This window comes from Diachasma alloeum, unplaced genomic scaffold (genome assembly GCF_001412515.2).
Source record: "Diachasma alloeum isolate Michigan unplaced genomic scaffold, Dall2.0 Dall_scaffold_00354, whole genome shotgun sequence".
NCBI lineage: Eukaryota > Metazoa > Arthropoda > Insecta > Hymenoptera > Braconidae > Diachasma > Diachasma alloeum.
In genome coordinates, this window is record NW_021680493.1 from 121,282 (window position 1) to 148,543 (window position 27,262).

General features: G+C 37.6%; 4 protein-coding genes across 10 annotated transcripts; 3 read left to right on the forward strand and 1 right to left on the reverse strand.

Annotated features, from left to right (window-relative positions):
• Positions 1–1,825: 1,825 nt before the first annotated feature.
• LOC107041110 (protein AF-10) lies at positions 1,826–12,781 on the reverse strand. 2 transcript variants are annotated; one of them, XM_015261506.2, is made up of 11 exons: positions 12,302–12,781; positions 10,545–10,624; positions 10,215–10,379; positions 9,925–10,122; positions 9,200–9,422; positions 8,787–9,118; positions 7,932–8,260; positions 4,370–5,205; positions 3,379–3,799; positions 2,513–2,641; positions 1,826–2,320 (listed from the first exon to the last, which is right to left on the reverse strand). In XM_015261506.2, the coding sequence occupies exons 1-11, from the start codon at positions 12,408–12,410 to the stop codon at positions 2,182–2,184; spliced, it is 2,961 nt and encodes a 986-aa protein (XP_015116992.1). In that variant the 5' UTR covers positions 12,411–12,781; the 3' UTR covers positions 1,826–2,181. The 2 variants fall into 2 exon arrangements, with proteins under 2 accessions (XP_015116992.1, XP_015116991.1); XM_015261505.2 differs by having other exon boundaries at positions 8,787–9,422.
• On the forward strand, positions 12,439–15,208 carry LOC107041111. 2 transcript variants are annotated; one of them, XM_015261508.2, is made up of 2 exons: positions 12,439–12,522; positions 14,112–15,208. In XM_015261508.2, exon 2 carries the CDS (start codon positions 14,177–14,179, stop codon positions 14,870–14,872), a length of 696 nt encoding a protein of 231 aa, XP_015116994.1. In that variant the 5' UTR covers positions 12,439–12,522; positions 14,112–14,176; the 3' UTR covers positions 14,873–15,208. The 2 variants fall into 2 exon arrangements, with proteins under 2 accessions (XP_015116994.1, XP_015116995.1); XM_015261509.1 differs by lacking the exon at positions 12,439–12,522 and adding an exon at positions 12,857–12,902.
• A 1,173-nt stretch (positions 15,209–16,381) lies between these two features.
• On the forward strand, positions 16,382–20,320 carry LOC107041041. 3 transcript variants are annotated; one of them, XM_015261400.1, is made up of 3 exons: positions 16,382–16,527; positions 18,639–18,924; positions 19,653–20,320. In XM_015261400.1, exons 2-3 carry the CDS (start codon positions 18,652–18,654, stop codon positions 20,139–20,141), a joined length of 762 nt encoding a protein of 253 aa, XP_015116886.1. In that variant the 5' UTR covers positions 16,382–16,527; positions 18,639–18,651; the 3' UTR covers positions 20,142–20,320. The 3 variants fall into 3 exon arrangements, with proteins under 3 accessions (XP_015116886.1, XP_015116884.1, XP_015116885.1); XM_015261398.1 differs by lacking the exon at positions 16,382–16,527 and adding an exon at positions 17,900–17,969; XM_015261399.1 differs by lacking the exon at positions 16,382–16,527 and adding an exon at positions 17,900–17,969 and having other exon boundaries at positions 18,642–18,924.
• Positions 20,321–21,645: 1,325 nt separating this feature from the next.
• On the forward strand, positions 21,646–25,277 carry LOC107041095. Of its 3 annotated transcripts, none has more exons than XM_015261482.1 (4): positions 21,646–22,097; positions 22,688–22,955; positions 23,324–23,422; positions 23,501–25,277. In XM_015261482.1, exons 2-4 carry the CDS (start codon positions 22,692–22,694, stop codon positions 23,852–23,854), a joined length of 717 nt encoding a protein of 238 aa, XP_015116968.1. In that variant the 5' UTR covers positions 21,646–22,097; positions 22,688–22,691; the 3' UTR covers positions 23,855–25,277. The 3 variants fall into 3 exon arrangements, with proteins under 3 accessions (XP_015116968.1, XP_015116966.1, XP_015116965.1); XM_015261480.1 differs by having other exon boundaries at positions 21,646–22,072; XM_015261479.1 differs by having other exon boundaries at positions 21,648–22,087.
• The last annotated feature ends 1,985 nt before the right edge of the window (positions 25,278–27,262 follow it).

The window sequence follows — 27,262 nt, forward strand, 5'->3', positions numbered from 1 at the left end:
TTTCGATTTTTTCGTAGTTGACACATCAATGAACTACAATTTTTGTTTTACTTTTTTGGTCATTAGTATGGCAGTTTTGTAAAATGAATGTTAAAAAAAAAATTTTTTTATTGTAGTTTATTGATGTGTCATGGCCTTCCATTTGCATTATTCTAGAATATCATTGTCTACGAATTCGAAGACAAAACAATCGAAAAAGAAAAAATTGAATTTTCAAAAAAGCTTAGATTTTTGTTCGTCATTATATCATGTATGTGCTGGCCAAAACTCAAGTCAATCCATCAAAAATCCTGGTTCGGGAACTGTTTTGAAGATTTTATGCCTGTGCAGCCACATGCCGTCGATGAAAAAAATTAAAACTCGATTTTTTCTCATTTTTTGAGAATACAAAATGAATACTAAAATCATCAGCATGGTGGGGAAAATACCCTGCAACATTCAAATTTCACCGCGTTCTTCCCTTAAGGATGTCCAAGTATTTTTTACAGTTTGGTACAGACCACACTATAGATTTAACCATTTTTAATCATCAAAATTGGCAAATTTAATCATCAAAAAAGTAGAAAAAAATGAGCACTTTCAAAAAGCATTTTGAAACCTGACCTACAAAGTTTAAATAATAAAATCATTGTAAAATGTCCGGAAACTTGGGCTCAAAAGGTACTTGGATATCCTTAAACTGAAATAAAATTCTTCCTAAATTCAATTGAATTTAATGTTGACTGATGTCGTAAAAGGCAGTGTTTCTGTTACTCTCCATTAACTAATTAACCCCCCTAATAATCAATAAAAATCTAAGAACTCTCCATAATAATCACCAGTGCGTCTGTGCGAATGTGGCAGTAGTGCATTGAGGTATTCACATGTCATCACATATTTTATTTCACCAATTTCCCAAGTACAAAAGATTTTCTCTTCACAATATTTCTTTTCTTTTTCATTAAAAAAATGTAAATGTTAATATTTAATCCTCAATGCATCACTTCTAATATACAGTCCTAAATCTATCAATGTACACCTACATTATTATTGCTAATCGTCAACTGAATTTAGACACCTTACAGTCTATTAAATTTGTACACATAGTCTAAAAATCATTTCATCAACCCACGACACGAATTTCCATCATCAGCCCAGCAAAAAAAAAATTAATTAAAAAATGTCTCTCATTTATGTTTCTCGTTATTTTATTCAAGTCTTTGCTGTTTCGAGATAATTATCACCTAATTATCTAATTTTTTAGTTTACCTTCAAATACAAAAGTCCTTAAATGCTACAGATTTTTCGAGAGTCTGCAGTTGTTTTTACTAATTTCAAATCGAAATAAACCAATTTTCCCTCTCAATTAATTGAACTTCAGTTGTTCCTGGTGAATTGACCAATATCATCAGATTTATTTAATTTATTACTAAACTGGCCTGTTCAGTGGCAGCTTTATAATCGAGAACACATGATCAACTATCGCAGCATTCAACGAATAACAGAAAAATAAGTGGCATTCAAACTTAATATAAATCATAACAGGGAATGCAGGAGTCAAATTCCATTTGAACACATATTTTTTCACGAATTTCAAGTAAAAACTATCTAAACATCGAATATCCCGCAATCCAAAGGGAAAAAAAATTGTAAAAATTTCAAGAATACAGAAAAAATGAATTAAAAACCCCAAATTAATTCAGTAACAAAACAGTAAAACGGTTCAAGCCGACCATTATCTGAGTTTTCGAGGAATATCTCCGAATCTAAAGAAGATGATGAAATTTTCGTTATGACCTTTTTTGTAGAGCGAAGGGAGGGCTACAAAAAAGGTCATGGCTGATATTTCGCCATCTCCCTTAGATTTGGAGATATTCATTGAAAACAGGCCAATAGTCAAAATCGACTCAAGCAGTTTAACCGATTCACTACTAAATTCCAATAATTGAGCCTCAACGCAATAGCGTCATCAACATTCACAATTCTTAATAAACAAATCGAGTACAACAAAACGAGTCATCACCACAAAACGAAAGGGGAAAAAAATAAGTGAAAATGATTGACACAATAGGTGATCATGGTGATCAAATGCTGATGATCTTCTGCTGCTGCGATAGAATTGAAGGGGCCGTGTAGTGTGGTTAATGCTGGTATTGAATACCTCAATGATAATCATAAATAATTTCATCCTATTATTTACCTTCAGCTCGGCTTATTCGGTGGCCCATGGCTCGTTGTTGTTGGCCCATGGCTGTGTTGATTATGAACATTACCTACTTGATTACTGGTAAGACTGGACATCGTCGGTTGATACATCGACGACATGTAACTGCCTGAAGACCTATCAATCATTTTCGATGATTCGTTGGGGCTATTCGATCTCGTGGAGATGCTTAATTAAGATTATTTACAGGATGAAGATGTCAAGTCGCCCCGATCGATGATGGGAGATTGTCGACGACGATTTAATCGAGCAGATAATTTTCATTTTATCTTATTTTGTTTTTTTATAGGTGGTGAGCCATTGTCTTACCTAGGTACTCCTCGGAGGGGGTCGGGTGTTGCTGAGGAATTTCTAACGACTCCTGAGGTATTCCCTGTTGCTGGGGATACTATGTTGCCGGATTGGGATTGGTGGTAGCCACTCGCTGCTGGACTATGTCTGGAGGGAGAATATTTGACGTTAATTTGGAGATTTAATTCATTTTTGTTTTGAGGCAATTATTTTACAGTGGCGAGGGAAATTTGAGTTGATTTTTCAATTTTTCTTATTTTATTCTTTGTGTTCTCTGGGAGAGAATGATGAAAATCATTTTTTGAGAAAAATTTCACACAAAAAGTTTTTTGAATGATAATCATAATTGATAGATGTCATTATCAAAATAATCAGTAATTTCAATAATTAGATTAGAAAATGATTAATGGTAAATTAATTTAAAAATAATTTTCCGGGTAATTTCTTGGTGGAAATTCAATGGAATTTCGAATTGTTTAGCAGCAGGAAGACGAGAGATCTTAAACTTACTGAAATTTCCAATAAGAACGTGAATTTTCGGGACTAATTTACACTGAATTTTTAATTGATTGAATATTCAAAAATACATTCACCTAAATTTTCCTAATTTCTATGAATTTTTAGGGAAAAACCATAAATTTTATAATTTTCAATTACGAAATTCCTTGAAATTTTAATGATTAAATTGGCAGTTGAATAAGTAATGATAAATTAATTTAAATTGGTCACTGATTGCGAAAATAATTGTTTCTTGAGTATGATCACTAACTGGTGAAGTATTTTATCATTTTCTGAAGGTGATTGTTGATTTTAAATGTGAGGAAATTAATCATTATTTAATGTTACAAATTATATCCGTTATCTGTTAAAATTTAAATTCTCACCTTATCGTTGGTGGATTAGATTGAGGTTGCACATAAGATCCTCTATGTGAATACTGGGATACAGAGGCAGCAGCGGGTGGCGAAGGATCCGGTGGTAGTCCATTTTCCATAGGCGTTGAGTGGCCACTTGAGCTCGAGTGTGGCATGTACGTGTTATTCACCCTAGAGTCTCGATTGACTCTCGACACCGAGGCTGGAGTACCCGGTGATATGTGAGGGTGTGGAATATTTGGATCGGACTGATTCACTGATTGATGAATGTTGTTCGGTGGATGATTACTCGGTTGAGTTGTCAAGGGAATGGCTAGCCGGGCATTCACTGCTAGGAGGTGATCCCTACGTTGTAGGAGACTGTTCACGTGCTCCTCCAGTCGAAGGTTCTCGGCACGGAGTTGGTGGAGGCAGGATAATAACGAGGCGACTGGAATTTGAAATGTTAGTTGAGAGATTTATCAATGCAGAAGGACAGTTGCAGGAGAAATTGTAGTGATGAGTGGATTAATTTTTGGTGGAAATTCAATGGAATTATGAATTAACTGAATACTCAAGAATATATTCTCCTGCATTTGTCTGATTTTGATGAAGATTCAGAGAATATATGAACTAAAATTTAGAATTTCCACAGATTTTCCCATAAATTATTGAATTTGTAATTACGAAATTCTCTTAAAATTTATTGGAATTAAAATGTGCGAAGAAATTGTAGTAAAAATGAGTGGGTTCAATTTTCTAGAAAAATTTTCAACAATTATAACTCAACAATTAATCAAGTCTTGAGATGCATTTTTAGGCATCGATGAGGATTCTCAATCAGTAATAATCTCATTTCGGTATTGTCTAGTGGTCAGGATATCTATCCAAAAATATCAACCAATATTTTCTGAAGAAACATTAATTCTCGATAAAAAAAAAGTATCAAGAAAATTCCCTAAACCGCACGCCCCATGCAAAAACCTCATGCAATAAAGCATTTGAAACCCCCTACACTCACTATCAAAATGTTGTGCCTGTTCCATGAGGAACTGGCTGCCCTGCTCCCACTGTCTCTCCAGCAGTTGATCCAGGGTCTGAGGAATGGCCCCACCCCCCAGTGCCCCAGCCCCGAGACTCGAATTATTACTGTTCTGTGAGAATACAGCTGAGAATGAGGTGGCAGTCTGCTGCTGCTGCTGTGCAGCCTGATTCGACCTGATCGATGCAATGACTCTGCTGTGCAACTGTGGTCCCACAAGATTTGTCGACGAGTTGCTGGCCTCAGTGAATATCGAATGTGCCTCCAACTCCTGATTCAGTGTATCCGACATCTTTTGTGCCATTGTCGACGTAGGATTCAACTGATTACCCAGCATATGGGGGGCACTAACACCATTCTGAAATAATTTAACGTCCTTCTCGTCCTTGGCATTATTCAGCATTGCCGTTGGTGTCGTTGATGCTGATGGTGTTGGTGTTGTATTGCCAGCGCTCTTTCGCTTTCTCCTGCCAGGTCCAGTGCTGCTCATACTCTCAGAACCCGGTGAACTTGGTGGTGAATCCTTGACAACTGGTCCCATATTACCACCAGAGCCCACGCTGCTGAAGTGGCCAGTACCCAGCGTGGGTCCCTGGATTATCGAGGGAACTGGAGCCACTGTTACCGCTGGTGGCGGTGGCAGCGTGGGTGGGAGCTGCTGGGAGCTTCTCCCTGTTCGTTTGACGGTGGTCAGGGAGTTGTTGGAGGTGGTTGGGGGCAGTGACGATGGGGCTGGAGGCACTGGCAGTGGGTTGCTACTCGAGGAGATCCTTTTTGTTCTCCCTCGTTTCTCCTGCTTCTCCGTTGATTGAGTTCTGAAATTTTTTTCGAGTTATTTCAGGGGGTGATTGCTTTTTTCCTTCCAAATGGTAGTATTGTAATCAATCAAATTTAAGTTCTGGATTTTTGTGTTTTATCGACCCATTGAGATCCAAAAAATCCGAAAATACAATTTTTAGACCGTGTCCGTACGTATGTGTTTATCTATGTGTGTGTGGTAAAGTTTTTTTTTTCAATTCTTCGCTAATGAATGGATGGCCTTGAATCTTTTTTTTTTTTCAAATGTAGGTATTGTTGAGCGCTATCGATCCTCATTAATTAAAGTTTAATTCATCGATTAGTTTTTTTAATTTTGTAATTTTTTCGAAAATCGGTAGTCCCACGAGAACTTGAAAAATGTTCTGAATTGATTGAATGATGGCTTAAAAAATTTTTTTGGATGTCCCTTTGGCCGAGTTTGAAGATGAAGGCGATAGCAATAATCGCTATTTTGATTTATTCGAAAAATGTCAAAAATTTTGTAGCAAAAATAACTATACTCTATACAATACAAGAGCAATTTCCCACTTGTGTTTTTCAATTCCAAAATAATTGACAATTTTCCAAGTGAAATAAAATTTGTAAAAAATGCATCATTCAGTCAGGGATTTAAATGGTCCATTGTACCCACTCGCCCCCAAAATCAAACGAATTCCAATTGTTAATTTGTTCGGAGTCATTCCACAGCATTTGGCGGTACAAAAAAAAATAAACATAACCTAGAATCGATTTTACCTTCTCATAGACACTCCCGACAGACTCCCCCCAATAACTTGAACACAATGACTCCCACCGTAATCTAGATTGCAATTTAGCCAACGATGGTTGAAAAATTCACGATGATAACAATATCCAACAAATCACAGATACGAAATGACCTCGATTGAACCGATATATCGGATATACACATTGAAAGGCCTTCCCCAACTACTGTTATAAACACAAGTGCCAACTACTATTTGATTTTTAACTTATTTCCTCAACGACGAAAAAATTCAACATTTCACAACGATAATTCACGATTTGAGATCAATAATGATTTGTTTAAAATCACAGAGACGTTTAAGACACATGATTGAGGGATTTTAAAAGATTTTTAACTCGAATAACATTGATATTTGGAGATCATAATCACGGGCAGTAGAGGTTAAGACTGGGGACCTGCTTGTTTACCCCCCACGTCAGCCATTTTAAAACACAGAGCACTGCACTCTCGAATTTCGTGGGGTTTCGATTATTTATCGAAGGGGCATTATCGAGATGTGTGCGGGAGAGTTTGTGGCGGGAAAATGGAACGATTCGAAAATTAAGAGAAGAGAAGGTTGTTGACGAATTGTTGTTTGTTGGGTTTTGGGAATTTTTCTGGAAGAGAAGAGGAGGAATTGATTGAACTGGGGAAATCGAGGATTTTTCTCGATATCCAAGTACTTTGGCTATTTTTTCTCCAGTGAAATGCTCCTCCACTTTTGTAGTCGAACATCAGAGCTTTCATTTGAGCCCCAATTGATCCTAAATTTCCCGAAGTTTTACAATGATTTTGTTATTTAAACTTTACAGGTCTGCATTTCAATCTCGATATTGAACCATTGGAAAACAGTTTAAAAATATGAAAAAAATTAGAAAGTTCACTTTTGTGGGAGGATTGATAAAATGATTAAAAAATGCATTTTTTTAAAAATCACGAGCATTTTGTATAAATAATCTATAAACAATTAATTTTCCACCATAAAAATCATTTGCTCGGAATCGTAACAAATGGATTTGTATTCAGAAATAAAATTTGTTTATTACTTCCTGAAAATAGGAAAATTTCACAGGAAATCCACGACTAGAAGACAATCAATGAATAAATAATGATAATTACTTCAATCAGCACCTATTCAAAATTAAAAACATTAATTATAATTTAATCGAATCAATTTCATGAAAAGAATAAGAAGTCTATTGAATAATTGATAAATTATCGATTCAAACATTAAATTAACAATTTAATCAATTAGGATTGCGATACCGTTGACCAAAATTTATTTATCGCTTGATGAAAAACGAAAGATCTTCATATGAGATGTATTTCACCTCTCAGGAGCTCCCCCTCCCCTAGACGACACTTAATCTCTCTATATTAGAAAAATCTAAATCAACTTCTGGTGATAAAAATATTTTACTTGAAATTAAGACTTAAAAATCAAGGTCACAAGGGTTAAAATAAGGGTCATGAGGGCCAGAGTAAAGGACACAAGTCAGATCAAGAGCAGAATAAGGGTCACATGGGTCAGATTAAGGGTCCAAATCAGGGCCATGGACGTCGGAAAATAAGGGTCACAAGGGTTTTGACCCTTGTGACTCTTATGAGGGTCTCTATATATCATTTCTGTATTATAAAAATCCAAATCGACTTCTGGTGATGAAAATTTGGTACACGAAATTAAGACTCTAAAATTAATGGTCAAAATAAAGGTCACGAGGGTGAGATTAAGGCTCTCAAGGGTCAGAATAGGGGTCATGGGGGTCATATGGGAGTTGGAGAGCGGAGCGAGCAGGGGCGTAGCCCCCTAGCAAATAATAATAATTCATTGAAAAACTCCATCATTAGGCCATTATGCGGTCGCCATTTATTGCAATAATGAAATGAATTTATGTGAGCGGTTGAAATTTTCAAAATAAATCATAATGCATTCGACTAATGCATTTAAACCACAAAAATTCACTGAAATAGTCTCACCTCGATCTCTTAGCTGGCGTATCGTCAGGATTGACCTTCTCACTGACAGTTGACACTGTGCTATGAGTCGGTTGTGTCATGGCAGCAGTAGTAATCATGCTCTGTTGCAACTGTTGGTAGAGTGTTGGGGCACTTGTTACAATACTCTGTATAGAGCTGGCCAGTGAGGTTGCTGTCAGTGGTACTGATACCACTATACTGTTGGCTGTTGTTGTGGGGGATTGGGCTACGGTCGAGGGTGTCACGGACATTATCACTGGAGATGTCGTCGCCTCAGTCGTCACTGGGGTCATCGAGTTACTTTGAACTGGAGGACTGTCAATTTTCAACTGAAAAAATCATCAAAATCAACTTTATGACGTTGGATTCATTGAGGGGAACATTTTCATTAGTTAATGATTGATTGCTTGAGTCGTTAATTGATTATTTTAATTACTGAACGACGAAGAGGTGACAGATCGACTCGTTGCAAAGAAATTTCATTTCATATTCTTGTCAATTTTGCAATTATTTTGATAATGAGTTGTATTGGGAGAAAATTTCATAAATCTTAGTTATTTTTGAGGAAATTCTCCACGAAAAATGTCCTGTAGGATTTTTTCGTGGAACCACTCCTAATCCAGATGATTTCATTTAACAATACGAAAAGAAAATTCTTTATGCATTGAATTCTTAATAAATCAAACAATTCTTTTAAAAAACTTCATCAAGTGGTCAATTAAATGTGCTACACTGTTTCACAAATCATAATTATCTAGCCAAACATCCCCATCACTCAATAATGAACCAGATGACACAAAAAAATCGACTAAAACCCCAGAAAACCTCGAACAGTGAAGAAAAACATTTAAAAACCTTTTTCGATTTCTCAGGCTCTGCATTAGTGCTGAGACTCGTGGCCTCAGTGACAGTTGGCTGCACAGTATTACTGGGAGTCTGTGAGACAGCTCCAACAGCCACGACAACAGATCCACTGGCCTCAGAGCTCACGGAATGATTAGAATTTTCGCTTCCCAATGCAGTGGGTGTTCTCGCCCCAGTCTTCCTCTTCTTGCTGGTGTGACTGGACGTCTTGTTGGACGAAGAACTAGACTTGGACTGGCCCTTGTGCACCACAGATGTCGACTTAACCCCCGACTGCCCTCCCTCGACACCGAAGACACTCTCCGACTGAGTGACAATGGTCTCTACGAAATTTGAACTTGTAAATTTACTGCTACCAGTGTTTTGATGTTGACTTGAGTCTTTTGGGGTATTACGACCGCTACCACTTTTGTCGTCTGTCATTCCATTCAGCTCGAGACTCGGACTGGAGTTTGATTTTGTTTTAGAACTTGTTGTAGATTTTGAACTCGAACCTTTTCGTTTTGTTGTGCTGGAGGTAGTCTTCAGGGGTGCCTCTGCTTCCTTCTCCGGTGATGAGTCTGAGGAACCGTTGTCTGCTGGTATTGGCTTGTAGGGGGGAATTGTCTTCACGTTTCCACCTTTTTTCTAGGGGACAATAATAATTTTCATTTGTTAAGGGAAGCTCAAAATTAATTCCCCAAAATTTCAACAATTTCAAAATCAACAAAGTGTTGGAATTATTTTGTGAATATCTTTAAAACGAAGATGTTTAGAGAAAAACATCAGAGACATTTTTCATAGAGAATTTCATGAGCAACAAAAAATGTTCTCTGACATTTTTCTCTAAACCCAGTGAATTCCAAGATATTTACAAAATGATCTGAAGAAATTTCCACACTTAGAGGAAACGAAAAGAAAAATGTTTGAACATTTTTGTGGATATCTTCAGAAGAAAAGGATTTAGCAAAAAATGTCACGGAAAGTTTTTTGTAGCTAATGAAATTCTCTACAAAAAAGCGTATCTGACATTTTTTGCTAGACTCGTTAGTTTCCGAGATATTCACGAAGCAAACTGATCAATAATAAATTTTTATAAAATGAACGAGAATAATTGTAGAAATAGTCTACATTGTTTCAGAATAATCACCAGCTTTGAATAATGATGTTGACAGTATCCACAATACTTGACATTGTCAAGATAATTTCCAGCCTCCTCACAGAGGAGACCGAGTGCCTGGGCGCACGTAACATGAAACTGCTGCTTGCATCCTGTCTTATTACACTGCATGCAAGCACCCACAGTTGCCCTGCCACCTCTGCCCTGCTCCTCGCATATATAACACATCTAAAAACCATGAAATAGTACATAACACCACCTATTGACAGCAGAATTGAGCAACAGAAATTAATAGAAACAAATAAAAATTGATAATTCACTTTGTTAAATCGTTCCCCTGGAATTAACTGGAGAATAATTGGTTCCATAGTTGTGACATTTCCAAATCGCACTTCTGGGATGTAGAGGGCACACACCACGTGGGCCCAACCCGCCTGGTCTGTCCTCTTGAGTGCCCCATCCCTGCTTGGACACAATTCACAGCGCTGGAAAATTAAAAAACAAAATTAACAATATTGCCATTAAGCTCCATGTATTATCTTGCCAACAAGCCAACATCATGGCTATTTTTTTTCTTCATTTTGATAATCTAAAATGTTCTCCATTTGCCATTTACTTGATGATTACGTTTAAATTATGAAAATACTCACCACCCTGGCGCTCCTCTCCTGCGATTCGCACTTTCGGCAGTACCACGGACCCGTGGGCACCGTGACAATGCCATAGCAAGCTGCAAAATCAATAGAAACTAAATGAGCCCCTTAAAATCGCACAAATGCAAACAATTCCTAATGAATTAATTCCTAATAAATCTTTTAATCTGGGGAAAACCACACAAAAAGCATCGAAATACTTTCATCTAATGCAAGAACAAGAAAAATAAATAAATTCCTTCAATCGTTTGACATTCAATGGTTCAATCTAGAACAAAATTCAGAAAAAAACAGAAAAATTTCTTTATTCACGTCTTTATATTCGTTCAAAAACGTGTTCGTGATAAGTCTGAAGAAAAACATTCGCAGTCTCGAAGAAAATAGCATAATTATGGTCTTAAGGAGCTCAAGGAACCTAAAATGTTCAATTAACGAATGTCCTTGAACCCTCGATTGCTCCAGAGTAACCATTTAAGGACCGCCATAAGACTTTTCCATACTTCTCCAACAACCTCTCATCATCATGTGGCCATTGACAGACCTAACCTAATCCCCAGATCATGAAAGAGCACTAAAACCCTCAAGACTCGATAAAAAACCCAGAAAACCCCATTCACAACACATTATGAAAAATTTTCGTCTGAATTTTCCCTGCCAAATTCCGGAAATTTTTCTCGTGTTCAAGTTCCACTGAAATTTCAGGAAATCTTGTCATTGAAAAATCTAATATTTCATTGATTTTCAGGTCAATTGATCTGAAAATCAATAAAATACTTGATTTTTCAATTCAATTATTCGGGGAAAAATTAAACATTCATATCATTTTGTTTCTGAATATTCATATTCCACTGAAAATTCAATCAAGTTGTAAAATTCCCATCTCACTCCCACTGAAAACCCGTGAATTTCCGTAAATTCAACTTAAAACCTGAAATTTCATAACGATTTTTTCCCTAAATCCGATTCAATGCCACTCTCATAAGATTTATTACCTCATTCACTCCTTCATTCCCCTAAAAAACACATTTCAGGAATGAAGACCAAGAACAACATCTTAGCCACCCCACGACAACGTTTCTGAGACCCTTGAAAACCCCGAAAGTCCAATGAACTTCAACAATCCCCAGTGAGCTCCTGTCAAGCCCTAAACATCCCAACTCATCCAATCACCCCCACATCATCATTCCCCACTCTCCCAGCTTCCCCCCAGCTTCCCATCATCATGTGGCCATTGACAGATCTAACCTAACCCCCCGATCATGAATTGCTACCAAGAACCTCTCCTGGAACGCATAAAAACCCATAAATAGTATTCCCCAGAAGAACACATTTCAGGAATGAAGACCGAGGACAACATTCCAGTCACCTAATGAACCCCACGACAACGTTTCTGAGACCCTTGAAAACCCCAAAAGTCCAACAAATTTCAACAATCTCCAGTGAATCAACTCCTGTCAAACCCTAAACATCCCAACCCATCCAATCACCTCACATCAGCATTCCCCTCTCCCAACAGCTTCCCATCATCATGTGGCCATTGACAGACCTAACCTAACCCCCCGATCATGAATTACTACCAAGAACCTCTCCTGGAACCCATAAAAACCCAGAAATAACCCATTCCCCAGAAGAACACATTTCAGGAATGAAGACCGAGGACAACATCCCAGTCACCTAGTGCACCCCACAACGTGTTCCTCTGGCCAAAACCACCACAATGTCCCCAAGACCATCAGCCCCATCCCCCGAATTACCTTGGTGCACAGCAACGGTGCATCCTTGGCCATCGCAGTAAACCAACGGATTTTCAGTCCATCCCCTCTCATCAGAACACACGCAGCACCCTCCAAGCATCTCCTTCATGCTGTGGTCCAGGCGATGACTAGATTAGCGGGCCAAGCTAGGCCAGCCGACGGCGATTGGATAGAACGCATCCCGCTTCAAGCGGGTACATAACACGTATCAACACAAATCGGTGAGATAAATCCCCTGATGATTAAATTATCACTGAGACACCACGCGTGACACCAGGGTCCAATCGTCCCTCGCGATAACCCCGAGTGCTCCTCAGGATATATCTCGTTTGTGGTAATTATCCCCTGGAATCACCTCATTAGAGCTTTATTATCGGACACGAGAAATTTTTCGCTCGCTGGGGATTTTCTTCGGGGAAAATTGCGACGAGGGAAACTCGGGGGTTTGTTATTCACGTAGGCGGCTCTTATTTATTTCGCTCGTCGGCCATTTTATTTTGTTGTGGCGGTGTGCGCGTGCGTCGAGAGACCGCGCCATTCGACAAGTGCATCATGGGGGTCTCTCGGATGATTTGGGGGCTCTCTTTGTTTCCGGGGATTGGTAAGGATGCTGTGGCAGAGCAATTTGTTTGTTGCTATTGTTTATGAGGTCTGGGGATTATTAGTGAAGGATAAAGACGAATAACACGGACTGTCTTGACGGTTTGGGGATTTGTTGAACTACACGTTCGAGAATGTCAGGGCCTGCTTTTGGTTTAGCTAGGCAGGGTTAAACCTCGGTTAAAGTTCCGGGTTAAGGATGTCCATGTAGCTCAAGCAATTTCTTTTCGAGAAATCCTCGTCAGAGTTTATAGAATAGATCAGGAGTATTTTCTAGGCGCAATGTCAAGTTCAGTCTCTGAACATTTTTTCCAGAAAAGTATTTTTGAAAAAATGAAGTTTAACACATTGTGACTATAAAAGCTGTACACTAGCCAGAGTTAATCCCAGAGTTGTTATATCACATTGTTCAAATGACTATTGACCCCTAGAAGAACCTTGACAATGTTATAATCCCCCATTTTCCGCCTTCTATTTATTTTGCAACATTTACAATTTGTTCAACAATCACATTGCCAACTCTCTGATTAAGTTTGTGTCCAGAGTTGATCTCAATGTCGTCATCACATTGTTCAAATAACTATTGGCGTCTCCCCTAAATAGGCTGTCAACCCTAGAATTACTTTGACAATATTATAATCCCAATAATATTATTTATTTAACAACATTTACAATTTGTTCAACAATCACATTGTCAACTCTCTGATTAAGTTTGTGTCCAGAGTTGATCTCAATGTCGTCATCACATTGTTCAAATAACTATTGGCGTCTCCCCTAAATAGGCTGTCAACCCTAGAATTACTTTGACAATATTATAATCCCAATAATATTATTTATTTAACAATATTTACAATTTGTTCAACAATCACATTGACAACTCTCTGATCAAATCTGCGTCTATACTCTACAGTGGATTCCCGAGTTGCAATCCCATTGTTCAAATGACTATTTAATTCGAATTGGCGTCGCCCCTAGATAAACTGGACTGAGTGGTGGGGGTCTCAACTTTAACCACGGCCTAACCGTAGTTAAATCGAACCGAAAACTCGCCCTAAAATTAAGTTTTCCCCCTCCATAAATTCCGCTTCATATTCTGACGACGTTCATCTCTGACAGCACTACTCTAATAAATTCAGTCGTCTAACAACTCCAGTTACCATCTCAGTGTAAAAATCGCACTAATCTCCATAAATTCCTTTGTCTACCCTAGACAGCCCGTAAAAACCGCAGCATAAAAAACTCCGGAAGTAGTCGTCTTCCGAATTTCCAAAAAAAATGGAGAAAAGTGATTACTCCATCAGGCTAGCCTCCCCCGAGGACTTGCCCCAGGTCCTCGACCTGATGAGGGAGAATTTCTACTTCGAGGAGAACATGTGCAAGTCTCTTTGTGAAAAATTCAAAATAACAGATGCCGAGAGAAGAATTATAACCGAAATTTCGGACGGATCCGTCCGGGCGATATCGCAGGCCTCGACGTGTTTCCTAGCAGTGCACAACGTCTCCAGGAGGATCGTCGGAGCCAACCTGACCCTCTTGAGTGAGAACCCTCTGTTCGGAGAGGGCAAGGACGCCCTGGCGGACATCTTCCCCTCCGACGGCCCCAAATCTCCGCTGATTGATGAGTACCACAAGTACCTGATGGACATTAACGACAGGGCCGATCTCTTCAATAGGTACCCTGATGCCAGGACCACTATGGAGTTCTACGCAATTGCGGTTGATAAAGCCCACGGGAGGAAGGGAATCGCGAGGGAGTTGATAGCGAGCGGAATTTCGTGGGCCGGAGCGCAGGGGATTCCCCTGATTTTCGGGGTTTTCACCTCTCCGTTCTCGAAGAGGAGCGCTGAACGGGCGGGCATGAGGAGCATCCTGGGGGTCGATTTGCTGGAGTATGAGGATCTGGAGGGCACGCGGACTTTTGAAGGAATTGGACAAAATAATATTGTTGATGTAATGGTTCGCGAAATATAGAGGCGAATGGACATCAGTAAGGGGAGACTACTATGGGTTTTAGTCGTGGGCTATTGGAGTGAGATTTCTCGTGCAGTGAAGATCGATTATATATGGCTAAATAACAAATAATTAGTGCAAACAAATGATTGTCCTAACTGTTTGCGGGGGGTTAAACATTTTAAGCGTTTGCACTAATTATTCGCTTTTAGACATATATAATCAATCTTCAATGTATGAGAAATCGCATTTCATTGACCCGCGACTTTTAGAGTCGTCTCGCCTTAGTGGATAAAATCGTCGTGTCCATATTATCTCAATTCTCTGTAATTCGTTTACGACTTTTGTTGGAAAATATCGTGGAAACAATTAAATAAATATTTAAACCGATGAGATTTAATTGTTTATCCTCAGTAAGACCCGTTCCTCAGAAATTCCAGGGGAAGAACTTCACCTTAAATTGCGATATCGTTATCAATCAAGTTTTGTGAAAATCCTCCTGGGGAAAATGCAGAAATATAAAGCTTTTATTGCAATTATGACAATTTAAAAGAAACAATTGTAAGAATTGATCACAAATTTATAATTTTTCCACGAAATTTTGTACTCATTTTTAAATGAGGAAAAAAATATTTCTTGATTATAAAAAAATTAAATATTTGGATAATCATGCATCGATAATGAAATAAAAATTGAAATTTATTTGTGTATTCAATAGAAAATGAATTTAAAAAACCAAAACAATATTGTTTTGATCTCTTCCCTATCTGGCAAGAGTTTTATAGTGAATAATAATTGTGTAGATCATCTCCACCAAACTAAGAATTATAAAATTCATCACCAGGGATCGGAACAATTATCAATTTCAAAATAAGTTAAATTTAGCGTATGTTGACTGATAATATTACCGAACAATTTTCAATTACCAAATTACTCATCAATCGAATATTCAAATTCCGAAATAATCTATCAACCAGTAGTCGTGTCAGAAGATTGGCCATTACATGTCTAATCGAAAAAATCCTGTTATGAAATTTACAATTATTTACTCAACAGGTAATAGAAAATTTAAATTATGAATCATTTTATTATTTTGAAATTTCAATTATGACAAAAGAACCATAGTAATAGAAAAGTGCAAATTCTAATAATATTACAAAATATTACAAATGTAATGATTGCCGACCGATCGCTGTTCATCACCTCCTCAAAATGTTCATAAAAACTAAAAAAAACGAGTTATCGTTTTATGAACATGAAACTTTGAAATTCGCAGTTTAAATTCCGATCTTGACGCGCGCGAAATAACGGAACGGATCTAATATATTAAAAGGGACTCCCCCGGGTTCCAGAGTTTGTTTATCTATTAGAAGGGATCGACGTGTGTAATAAGGATTTATATCGCGTTTTACGAAGGACGGAAGTGAAGACGAAATTTGTATTTTGCATTGGACGGTAATAGAAGTTCTCCCCAAAACCAACCAACGATAATAAAAATAAATTGACAAAGTGGGTCAAGTGCCAGAAACTGCATCTCTGGGGAACGACAGTCTTGACAGTCTTATCTCCTCATTTGTTTTTTTACGGAGTAGAACAACTGATTTTTCGGCAAGTGATAAATTCTGCGGAGAAAGGATCATGTGGAGGTGTTCCTAGAGCTCTTCCTCGGAATTCTCGTGAGTAAATTCAGCCAAAGTCCCCTATTTTCCTTGGGAATCAATAATCAAGTCATTGACTGATGTGTTTTAATTTTTTTCCCCAACGCTCAGACGTTTTTGCACGTCTGGATGATTCATATTCGTAATAAGGAATTTAAAACTGTATGAGATTATGTTCCAATTACGAATCGTTTACGTAATCATTCCGGCAGATGATGATCATTGCAAGATTGAAGGGATACAGGTCATTCTGTCCAGATATCACCAAATTTTCGGTTGAATATTCAAACCTATAAAATTTAGTTCCTTTGAACGAATTATGCACTTCAATATTTTTAAACTGGAAAAATTTTAACGGCCGAAAATTCAATTCTCTAAATATAACGCGAGGTATTTTCAAGCTTCCGTTGGTGGCCTTGCATCAGAGCCACGTGATGAGAGAATCGAAATCAAACTGAACTCGGAATTCGTTGAGAAATTCACTTTTTATTTTTTAATGGAATTTTTAGGAGAATTGCGGAACATACTCGACGGTTTGGGGAAAAATATTTTTTTACATTTGAAAAATTGTCACTGGCATACGGAAAAAAAATTCGAGCGATTCGTGTATAAAATATACTTGATTCAAGTATATTTTATACGCGAATCACTCTATATAATAAAAAAATAAAGAGGTTTAAAAATTCAGGAGACGCCCTTGATTTTTCAACATCTCAATTTTTTAAGGGAAAATCATTCTACCAATTTTTTTTCTGTATAATGCGAACACCTAAACATACCCAAAAAATGAGCGGAGCGAGCGACGCGAGCGAGGGGGTGGAGCCCGCCCGAGGTTGGCGAGCGAAGCGAGCAGGGGGCGGAGCCCCCCCAGTCCCGAATAAGACACTAGAATCATCTATATTTTATTCTTGATTCGAGTATAAAATATACTTGATTCAAGTACATTTTTGTCCGTGCATAAATATTTTTAATTTAATATTTCTTCGACCTTTTGATACGCCTCATCAGAGATCAACAGGAAAACAATATTCCATGAATATCCAAAAACAAATATTGAAAAAAACTGCACAGCTACATTGAAAAACGCCAAACGAAGGAAAAGGCCAACTCAGAGAATACTGAATTGACAATTTTTTACCAGAGAAAAATCATTCATATTTATTGTTAATTTTTCGTCATGACTGCCATGACCTTTAAATACTATTTCGATTAATTCAACGAGCGATAAAAAATAGAGAGCAATGTTCTTCGAACGAGAGGAAATGCACGATAAATATTGTTATCGCATTACAAAATGCCTCCAATCGCGTGTGAGGGTCACAGACACATGTGTTGTGCACATGCATAAATAGAGAGTTGCCTGTGCTGTTGGGAGAGGTTGAAATTTCAGTGTGTCGGGGACCTTCAGTGCGTCACGTTCATTTCCAGTGTTGGATTTGCGACGATTTATTCATCATGAAGTGCGTCATTTTGCTGTATAAACAATCGTAGAATATAAAACCCCCGAAATACTCATTTCGTTCAAATTTCTTAAACATAAAAATTTTTACTGTCAAAAAAATTCAATATTTTAACTCTTTTAAATTAAAAATGATCTTTACGCTGGGCAGAATCAGTCCGTTGAGCAATCATTCATTATCGTCAGTGAATTTCCTGCTACCCCAGAATAATGCCTCACGAATTTTTTATTTGAAAACTGAAACGGTCGAGACTTTTTTTATCTTTCGGGGGAATTGTGATAAAGTAGAATGCGGATTGAATTGTTGTCATGCCGTGGTGGCTGTCATTACGTCATAACTGACGTGCCGTCATAACGTCCCTGAAAGTCAAGAAAATTTCGGCATTTTTTTTTTAATTTCTTCATTAGGAGACACTGGTGTAAAATGGACACTTTATACTTTTTTTCAAATGCTAATGACTTATTGAATTGTTGATAAAATTGAATCATTTTTTTTTAAATATAAAGAGAGATTCTTCCCCCTTGTGATGATCCTAGACTGCGCTCAATTGATAAATATGTGTATGAGTTATGAATATTTTTAAAAAAGTCAAGTGTCCATTTTATCCCATCCTCCCCTACTTGACAAAAGTAGTGACCCCTCGCTAATTGATAATCGAAATGTTATCAGTAGCCGTAAAAGAATGCCGTCATACCGTCCCTGGGGCTCGACGCCGGACGGTGCCATCGAGTTCGAGTCCCTGACCACAGAAACTCTGCCCGGAGCCCTCGAGGTCATGCGGGAGGCCTTCTTCGCCGACGAGACCACATGTCGAGGGGTCGACATTCTCTCCGAACCCGGTGCGACCGAGGAACTCGAGGAGTTGAGTTCCGATGCGGCTCGCGACGGGGTCAGTGTCGTCGCCATCGACGTGGCCACCGGAAAGGTCGTCGGCGTATCATTCAACAAGATTCAGGTGATAAATTATTCAAATCAGGTCTCTATATGGCGGATTTAATTAAATGGGGCCGGACAATGCATCGATTGTCGCTTGTTGGAGGCGTTTGGAGATATTCTCAAGGTTCTGAAGCTCGTAATTGCCTGATTCAGGTGAAACGTCTTCTCTGAAGTCTTTGTAAACGGGGAGAACATGGTTTGATTGTGATTTGGGTGATTCGGGCGATTTTCAAGGGGAAAACTCTATCTTCGGGGGAACGAGCCCAGGGACGAAGGAATTTATTCTGGCTAATGGGCATTTATCGCAGTAACGAGTGGGATTAGAAGAAAATATATAAGAACCTTTTTTGCAGCTTAGGAAATTCCGTACAAAAAATGTCTTACGAAGTTTTTTTATAGAACCACTCATTGCTGAGATAATTGAGCAAATAAAGTATGCGCAGTTTTTCTCGCTCGATTTTTCTTTCAACGAACATCAATTCCTAAAGCAGCGATAACTCGACAACGACTGGGTTTTGAGGAAAAAATCATAAAACCTTTTTTGGAGATGAGGAAATGCTCTACAAAAAATGTTCTATGGTAATTTCTCGTAGAGCCACTCATTACTGCGATAATTTCGCATTTATCGAGACCGAAATCATGAATTCTAAATTCTTTTCAATTCTCTTCGTTTGGAAATGGATTGAACAATTACTCAATTCAATTCCATTCCACTCGATGAATTAATTGATTAATGTTGAATTTCAGATGCAGCAAAAATCCGGAGAAAAATCGGCCTTCGAGCTCTTCAGCGAGAACTGCAAGTGCAAATCCTCGAAGGGTCTAGTAGATATCATGATCTTGGTGGACTCTCAAGTAGATTTATTCAAGCACTACAACGTGGACTGCATCCTAGAGGTGATGTTCCTAGCGACCTTGAGCTCCCACAGGGGCCGAAGGATAGCCGAGCTCCTAGTGGCCTCCTCCATTGAGATCGCGAGGCAATTAAAGCGCGGGAAAGACGTGCAGACGCCTGTTGAAGTCGCCGGCACAGACGCCATCACAAACCCCAACTGCGTGCCCGGTCTAGTCTCCGCGATAATGTCCTCGAATTACTCCCAGAGACTCGCGGAGAAGCTGGGCTTCAATTCTCTCGCTGAAGTCAGCTTCGAGGACTATGTTTTCGATGGAAAAAAAGCTAGTGAACGAATTAATGATGTGCACAAGAGCTGGAGGCTTGTGGCTAAAAGAATTTAAGTGAAATGAGATGTTCAGAGGATTTTATTGTTCGTTATTTGGGGAAATACGAGGATTTCTCCAAAACACTGGAATACATTTATTTTTCTAAACAAAACCATCCCACTTTCTTCTCTGGTTTTCTAACAATTGTTGTAATGTAAATTAAGTTAAATAAATGTTTATTTTTTCACTTTTAAGGGACGAATGGCTTTCATTAAACCTGGTAGTTCAATTTTTGTAAAATTGAGGTACATTAATGGAGTACTCTATTTAAAAAAATTAAATGACAAAGTGGGTCTAGTGCCAGAAACTGCAACTCCGGGGAACGACAGTCTTGACATTCTTATCTCCTCGTTTATTTTTGTGGAGTCAAACCACAAAAATTCCAAAGTTGGCTACTTTTACGCGCGTTTAAATGAGGCATCGATAAGTTCAGTATCTTTTTCACCTTGAAGATAAAAAAGTGTTTTTTTTTTGTGTACACTGTTGGAAAAAAAATGAAATTTCATGGACAGTTGACTAAAAATCATGAAATTTCAGGTTTCACTGAAAATTCAGTAAAATTCCAGAATTTTAAACAGCATAAAGACGAGCATTTCTTAATTTATTTGAATTCCCAAACTAATGTGAATATTCAGTGCCCAATGGCATTAAAATTTCAGTGAAATCTGAAATTTCACTATTTTCCCCCCCTAAATCTCATCCAGTGTCATAGAGCTCAACGGCGAAAATTATGGAGAAATATTGCCTAGATGTCTTATGATAATTCATTGAAAATCAGTCGTTTTCAAGGCCAATTTTTCGGTCATGACGCTTCATTGGTCGAAAATGAAGAGAGTGGGGAGTTGTCCTCCTCCATTGCCCGAGGCTCACCTCAAGATTGGGTCAAGTCGGCCCGAGCCATTCTGTGATTGGTCCAGCGCCTGTCTGTGTGACGTCATCAGCAAATTCAAAGCGTTTGAAATCTTCAACTTTTAGCAATTAATTATTAATTAATGAGCAATGTTTCGAACTTTTTCTAAACTTGAGATTAGAAAATTGACAAAAATTCATAGAAATTCCCTACCCCCATAAATTCGATTTCTATCCGTGTCTTTCGATAGAATAAATATAATAAATGAAAAAAATTAAGAATTGGAGACTAATCATTTTACGCGATTACTACTACGTAATAATAATAATGTTTACATTACTCTCTCGACCCCCCCTCCCATAACATTATTAAAACAATTCTGTGAAATGAAGCTATATGTTAATGAAAACACTGAAATCAATCAATTTTTCTAAAAAAAAAAACATCTCTTTTTTTTTTCCGTTTTATTAAAAGATTTTAATAGAAATTAAATAAAAAAATCCGTATTTTCACGCTCATCCGACGAATGTCATTGATTGAGCCTTGTATTTCCATTCTACTCAGTTCAATTCTCACAAAATTGAGTTACTCATCCTCGACAAACGTTGAATACTTCATTAATGTCGCAGCACAGTTCTCATCACTTGTGAGACTTCCCTCTTTAGCATCAATTCCGGGTCATCCGTCTCAGTGCTCACCGCTGGAGCGAATATTGAGTTTAAAAAAAATTCCGGAAAAATTGGAAATAGGGGATACCCTTGACACTCATTCATCAATCGATTTTCCGGTGTTCATTACAGTCTTTATCGGCGATTTATTCACCCTCGCGGTCAGTCGTTATTTATGAGCCATCGGAGATAGTGCGGATGTAACAAATGGACTTGAGTGCATATGTACGTGTCCTAGGAACAATGGGAAATAGTCTGAATCGTGGTGGAGGGCTCATGATGCCAATGAAACTCGTTTAACTGAGTGCCGAGTTACGGAGGCTGCGTGGAAATCTGAGATCGCCTTCAGATGAGGCTCGAGTGTCTCTGTGAGAGGATTGGATCTTTAAATAATTAGATAGTGGACCGCTGGAACTGCAGTGCATGTGGTGTGTTGAGTGAAGGTATTTCTTGGTGAATTTGCTCAAATGTACAAAAAAATTAATGAAAACAGTGGAAATTAACACGCGTGAAAAACAATCGTAGAAAATTTTATCGAATTTTCTGCTGGTTTTCGGCTAATTCTATTGAGCTTCTTTCAATAAAAATATTTAATAGAAAAAATCCACAGAATTTTATTTTTGTACGCAACTTATTCTCTTGAGATATTTTCTATAGAAATTCCTCGGCTAAAATTTTCCAAGTTTTTTTGCTTGATTCTTTTATTAAAGAGAAAAGAAATGAAGAAAATTGAAAAAGTTGGATAGAAAGATAAAATTCTACTCATTTTTTATTTATTAATTCAGTGGTGAAGCGGTAGAACGGTAGACTTATCCCTCAGTTGAGTTTTCGAGAAATATCTCCGAATGTAAGGGAGCTAACGAAATTTTTGTAATTACCTTTTTTATGCGGCTAATCCTGGGCTACAAAAAAGGTCATGACGAAAATTTCGTCATCTCCCTTAGACTTCGAGATATTCAATAAAAACTGGCCGATAGTGAAAATCGACTTGAATTTTACCGCTTCCCTATTGAATTAATTTGTTCACACACTTGTGTTCACAGAAAAATGTTCGGCTCTTCGCAAGCAGGACCTTTCGGTACGATAGAGTATCGTCTCCTAACGGAAGATAAAATTGAATCGGCGATTGAAATTCAACAGAAGTCTATGCGACAGGAGAACGTGGCTCTTGGGGTCGGCCTCTACGAGGAAGAGGGTGGCCCCGAGGCCATGAAGACAGTTTTCTACGAAGTTATCAAGGACAATTGCACTATCGTTGCGATCGACGTTAGAACTGAAGAAGTCGTCGCGGTGTCGTTTAATAAACTGCACGTGAGTTTGATTCGTCAGACACGATTATTAGTGTCAGTCATTAACGATATTCATCACATTCGCTTAAAATCAAGTACGATATTTTTGTCAATTGTTGGATCTCGGGAGGTAGTGTATATTTTAATCATTACTGATTTAATTGAAGAAAGTGGAAGTCAACATTTTTATAAATTGGGTTTTTTTAATTAGCATTTTGCCAAAATCAAATTTTAATAATTATGGAAATAAAATAACGAATCAAATGAATCAAATTAATTATATCAGATGATTTTTTTGCAGCTGAGAAAATGAAAAAAAAATCTCCTGACGTTTCCCCTCATAAATCCCCAATTAACTCCACTTACGATTAATTCCCACAATTTTTCAAGGCGCCATTAGCCATCGGCGAGACAGATCCTCTCGAGGAAGTAGTGAAAAACCACGTGAAGGCGCGATCCAGCCTTGCCCTCATTGAGTTCCTCGGTGATGTAAGCCTTCGATCGTCTCATTCGCCCAATTAATTTCCCCATTTCCTCCTCTAAAGTAACGCCTCCGTTCCCTTAAAGGTTGAGTCACGAGTGGATCTGTTTGAGAAATACAACACGCGAGGGGCCATGGAGGTCTTCTACGTGGGCACGGACCCCAAGTACCGGGGATTCCGGATCGGGCAGGGGGTCGTGGCCGCCTCGCTGACACTCGCCAGAGGCCTAAAGAAACGCGGAACCGGTGAGAGTGCGGTCATTCCCGAAGTTGCCTTCGGAGTTTTCACTTCGAATTATAGTCAGAGGATTGCGGATATCCTCAAGTTCGAGTGGCTGCAGACTGTCAACTACTCGGATTACGAGTACTGGGGGAAAACTATGGCTGAGAGAATTGGGAATGAGCACAAGTGTGCAAAATTGGGAGCGTTGAGGCTATGAATTATCATTTTCATTTTTTTTATTGATATTCAACAATCGTTTGTTGACATTGAACAGTCGGTTGTTGAAAAAATAATTAAAATGAATTAATAATTAATAGCTATTAATTGATAGTTGATGTAATAAAAAAATTGTCATCAAATTTACTTTATCGAACATAATCTCACAGCAGAGGGTTTTGAACTTACAACCCTCAAATTATGGGACTAGTGCTCTTACCAATTGAGCTACGACACGTCCTGTAGTAATGATTGTATTATTGATTGAAATTTTTTAACCAACATTCATTATTAATCCTCAGTAATGACTTGTTAAATTTTAACAAACGTTTGTTGGGTATTTTTCTCATAAATATGAGAAAATGAATAGAAATAATCAGGATGGCTGAGAGAATTGAGAATGAGCACAAGTGTGCGAAATATAATTTTAATTTGTTCCATTGAAATTCAACAATTATCTGTTGACATTCAACAATTGATTGTTGAAAAAATTAATCAACATTAAGTTATTATTAATTCATAGATAATTAATGCATTAAATAATTTAGTAGATTTGACGAAATACCGATACACTCTAGTGGCAGGTTTCACCACCTTCAGAATTTAGGACCAAAGCTCTTACCAATTAAGCTATAAGTTCTATGATAATGAATGTATTAATTGATATAATTCAATCAACATTCATTATTAATCATCATCCTTCGATCCGCATTAAAATCAGTAATTAGTTGTTAAATTTGAACAAATGATTGTGGAAACTTCTCTCCTTGAAAAAAAATCCAAAACGATTAGGAATAATCAACAGGATTAATAACAAAAACAGTCCAATTATCAGTACATTTCTTTTTATTTAAACCTGCCTCAGTACGAGTTCATTATATTACATATGTATACAGTTCAATCTGACGTCTGATACCTCCCACACAGAAAAATCCAACTCTATGGATAAAATCTCGCACTGGCCCTCAGACTACACGAGTGAGTTTGACTCACATCGTGAGAATTCAATCGCAATGCGCAGCAGGAGGACGAGAATTGATATTTTCCAATAGAAAAAGTGGAGTCAGATGACTCCATTGGTTTGTAGAATTAAAAATGACTCGATATCCATTACAATTGTCCTAGCCATACAATCAGGATTACCTCAAATTTTTTTTTGGAACATTAAACTCCATTATGTTTCACTTTTACATTTACTTTTTTATTCTCACTAGAAGTTTGTATAAATATTCGTATTAAATCCACGATCTCATGAATTGTCCTCTGCCTAATAGCTATAAATATGGAAAAATGAATTACGCTGACGAAATAATAAGAATTTTGTTTTATTATTTTTCATTTATTCAATATGGAATAGTCATAAAATGCACTTGCTACATATTTCCAAATGATGATTCTTCATGACATTAAACCAAATATTCTTACTTTATTAAATTTTCTTTCTTCATTTTTTTTAAATTCATTGTGGCAGAGGAGTAAGCTGCCATTCGCTGGACTAGAGATTTCACTACTGCTTTATTGCGTGCCCACCATTCGTGACAATCATTCTTTTTTTTTTTTCATGATAATTTTATAGTTTTCGCGCTCACTGAGGCACTCGGAGTGTCTGAGACTCTTCGAGTAGTCGCGCACATTGAGAAAAGCCTTATCATACTTGAATAATTTTTTGTTACATCGTATTCTGGGGGGAGTTTAGGTTTTTGGAGATATCTCGGGATCTGCGGGAGATGGTGAAATTTTCGTAATTACAATTTTTGCAGATAATTTCAAGACCTACAAAATAGGTTTAGAGTGAAAAAGTCGTATCTCCAATGGAATCTGAGATATTCCCAAAAAACTGGAGTAAAAAACGAGTGAATTTCAGAAATTTCGTTTTAAATACAAATTCACCATTCAGTTTTTGCTGAATATCTCAAGATATAAACGAATAATGTCGTGTCTCCGCAAATTCCGAAAAAATCCAAAAATCCCCGCCACATTCTCAAAAATTTTGGCCATAAATTATAAATACAATTGTAAAATTCTACCGAAAAATAATAAATATTACCAAATATCGATTGTTAATTTACGATAAGATACTAACGACCCAGTCTGTTAAGTTAATCTCTGTCAAAAAATTCTGTACATTATCAATACGTTAAAAACATTCTTCAGCTACAGTTCACCAACGTCGTCGAAAAATCAAGAGTAATTCGCAAAAAAGTGTCATTGTTCTTCAATTATTGTTTTTCATTAGGAATAATTCGATTACCGTTATCAAAGGCACCGAATGGACCGCGCAATACTACACAAAAGCACGGATTATAGTAATTAATGATTTTTTTGGCAGTGATCGAGGCCCTGATGATGATGACGCTCCTCGACCCAGTGTCTCTTCAAGAAAACAAATTGACAAATCGTCTTGTGGTATCATTTCGTCAGTAACCTGGCTCGTTGTTTTCATACTCATACCATTACGGGTTTTTATCAAATGATTATATGGATATGGAGGTTCTTTGGTAAATAACGGGGAGAATTAGGAGTTGAGAAAAGAACATTTGAATGCCAACGTGATGAATAATTCAATGATAAGGGAGTACAACGAAATTTCATCACTGGTTTTTTGCAGTTATCTCGCGAACGAATGGAGATACGACTTTTTGTGACAAAACATTTTTTGTGGGGAATTTCATAAGCTGCAAAAATTCTCTAGGAACAAAAGGTCGTATCTCCCACGGATTCGGAGAATTTCAGGAAAAACCACGTGCAGTTTTACTTTTGTTGAGTGAAAACATGAAAAAGATTGAAATTTCGTTTTGCTCCTGAGTCATTGAATTTGCAATAACTATTTCGTGAATTTCCTACATACTCAGATGCCTGACATGTCGGCATGATCTATCTAACCTACCCTAAATAACATTAGTCCATAACTGATAAGATTAATAAAAAATAATAAACGATACTGTGGACCAATCGAGTCAACAAATATCCCTAGTAAATCGACGAAAAAAAAATCCTAAATTCTAAAATAAAAAGATACAAAATAATGATAATAACCTTGGCAAAACACTGACAGTTGGCATCAATTGGTGTAAAACATTGTGGCATGTAATAATCGTTGACGTAAAAAACATTCATAAAGTGTTGTAATAAGAGCCTAGACTCAGTCTGTCGCGTTCTCTCTCAATCTTTTTTTTAAACGACCTAATTTTAAACTCAATGCTCGTTCCCCAGATAATTATCACGATTTATTCAAAAGGGGATTGATGACGACAATTCAATATCATTTTTTCTGCCCTCAAATCAGTTTTCGCTGAATATCTCGAGATCCAAACGACCTACCGAAATTCACCCCGAGACCTTTTTTGTAGCGCTCAATTTCCTCTACGAAAAAGGTTTAGACATGGAAAGCCGTATGTCCCTCCGTTCT

Excerpts from the sequence above, each read along its gene's own strand:
- LOC107041110 (XM_015261505.2), bottom strand. The coding sequence starts at position 12,410 with ATGAAGGAGATGCTTGGAGGGTGCTGCGTGTGTTCTGATGAGAGGGGA. Across the intron at positions 10,123-10,214 it reads CAGGGGAACGATTTAACAAA|ATGTGTTATATATGCGAGGA; the intron begins GTGAATTATCAA and ends CATGGTTTTTAG. Across the intron at positions 8,261-8,786 it reads AGCCTGAGAAATCGAAAAAG|TTGAAAATTGACAGTCCTCC; the intron begins GTTTTTAAATGT and ends TGATTTTTTCAG.
- LOC107041111 (XM_015261508.2), top strand. The coding sequence starts at position 14,177 with ATGGAGAAAAGTGATTACTCCATCAGGCTAGCCTCCCCCGAGGACTTG.
- LOC107041041 (XM_015261398.1), top strand. Across the intron at positions 18,925-19,652 it reads TATCATTCAACAAGATTCAG|ATGCAGCAAAAATCCGGAGA; the intron begins GTGATAAATTAT and ends GTTGAATTTCAG.
- LOC107041095 (XM_015261482.1), top strand. The coding sequence starts at position 22,692 with ATGTTCGGCTCTTCGCAAGCAGGACCTTTCGGTACGATAGAGTATCGT. Across the intron at positions 22,956-23,323 it reads TGTCGTTTAATAAACTGCAC|GCGCCATTAGCCATCGGCGA; the intron begins GTGAGTTTGATT and ends CAATTTTTCAAG. Across the intron at positions 23,423-23,500 it reads TCATTGAGTTCCTCGGTGAT|GTTGAGTCACGAGTGGATCT; the intron begins GTAAGCCTTCGA and ends GTTCCCTTAAAG.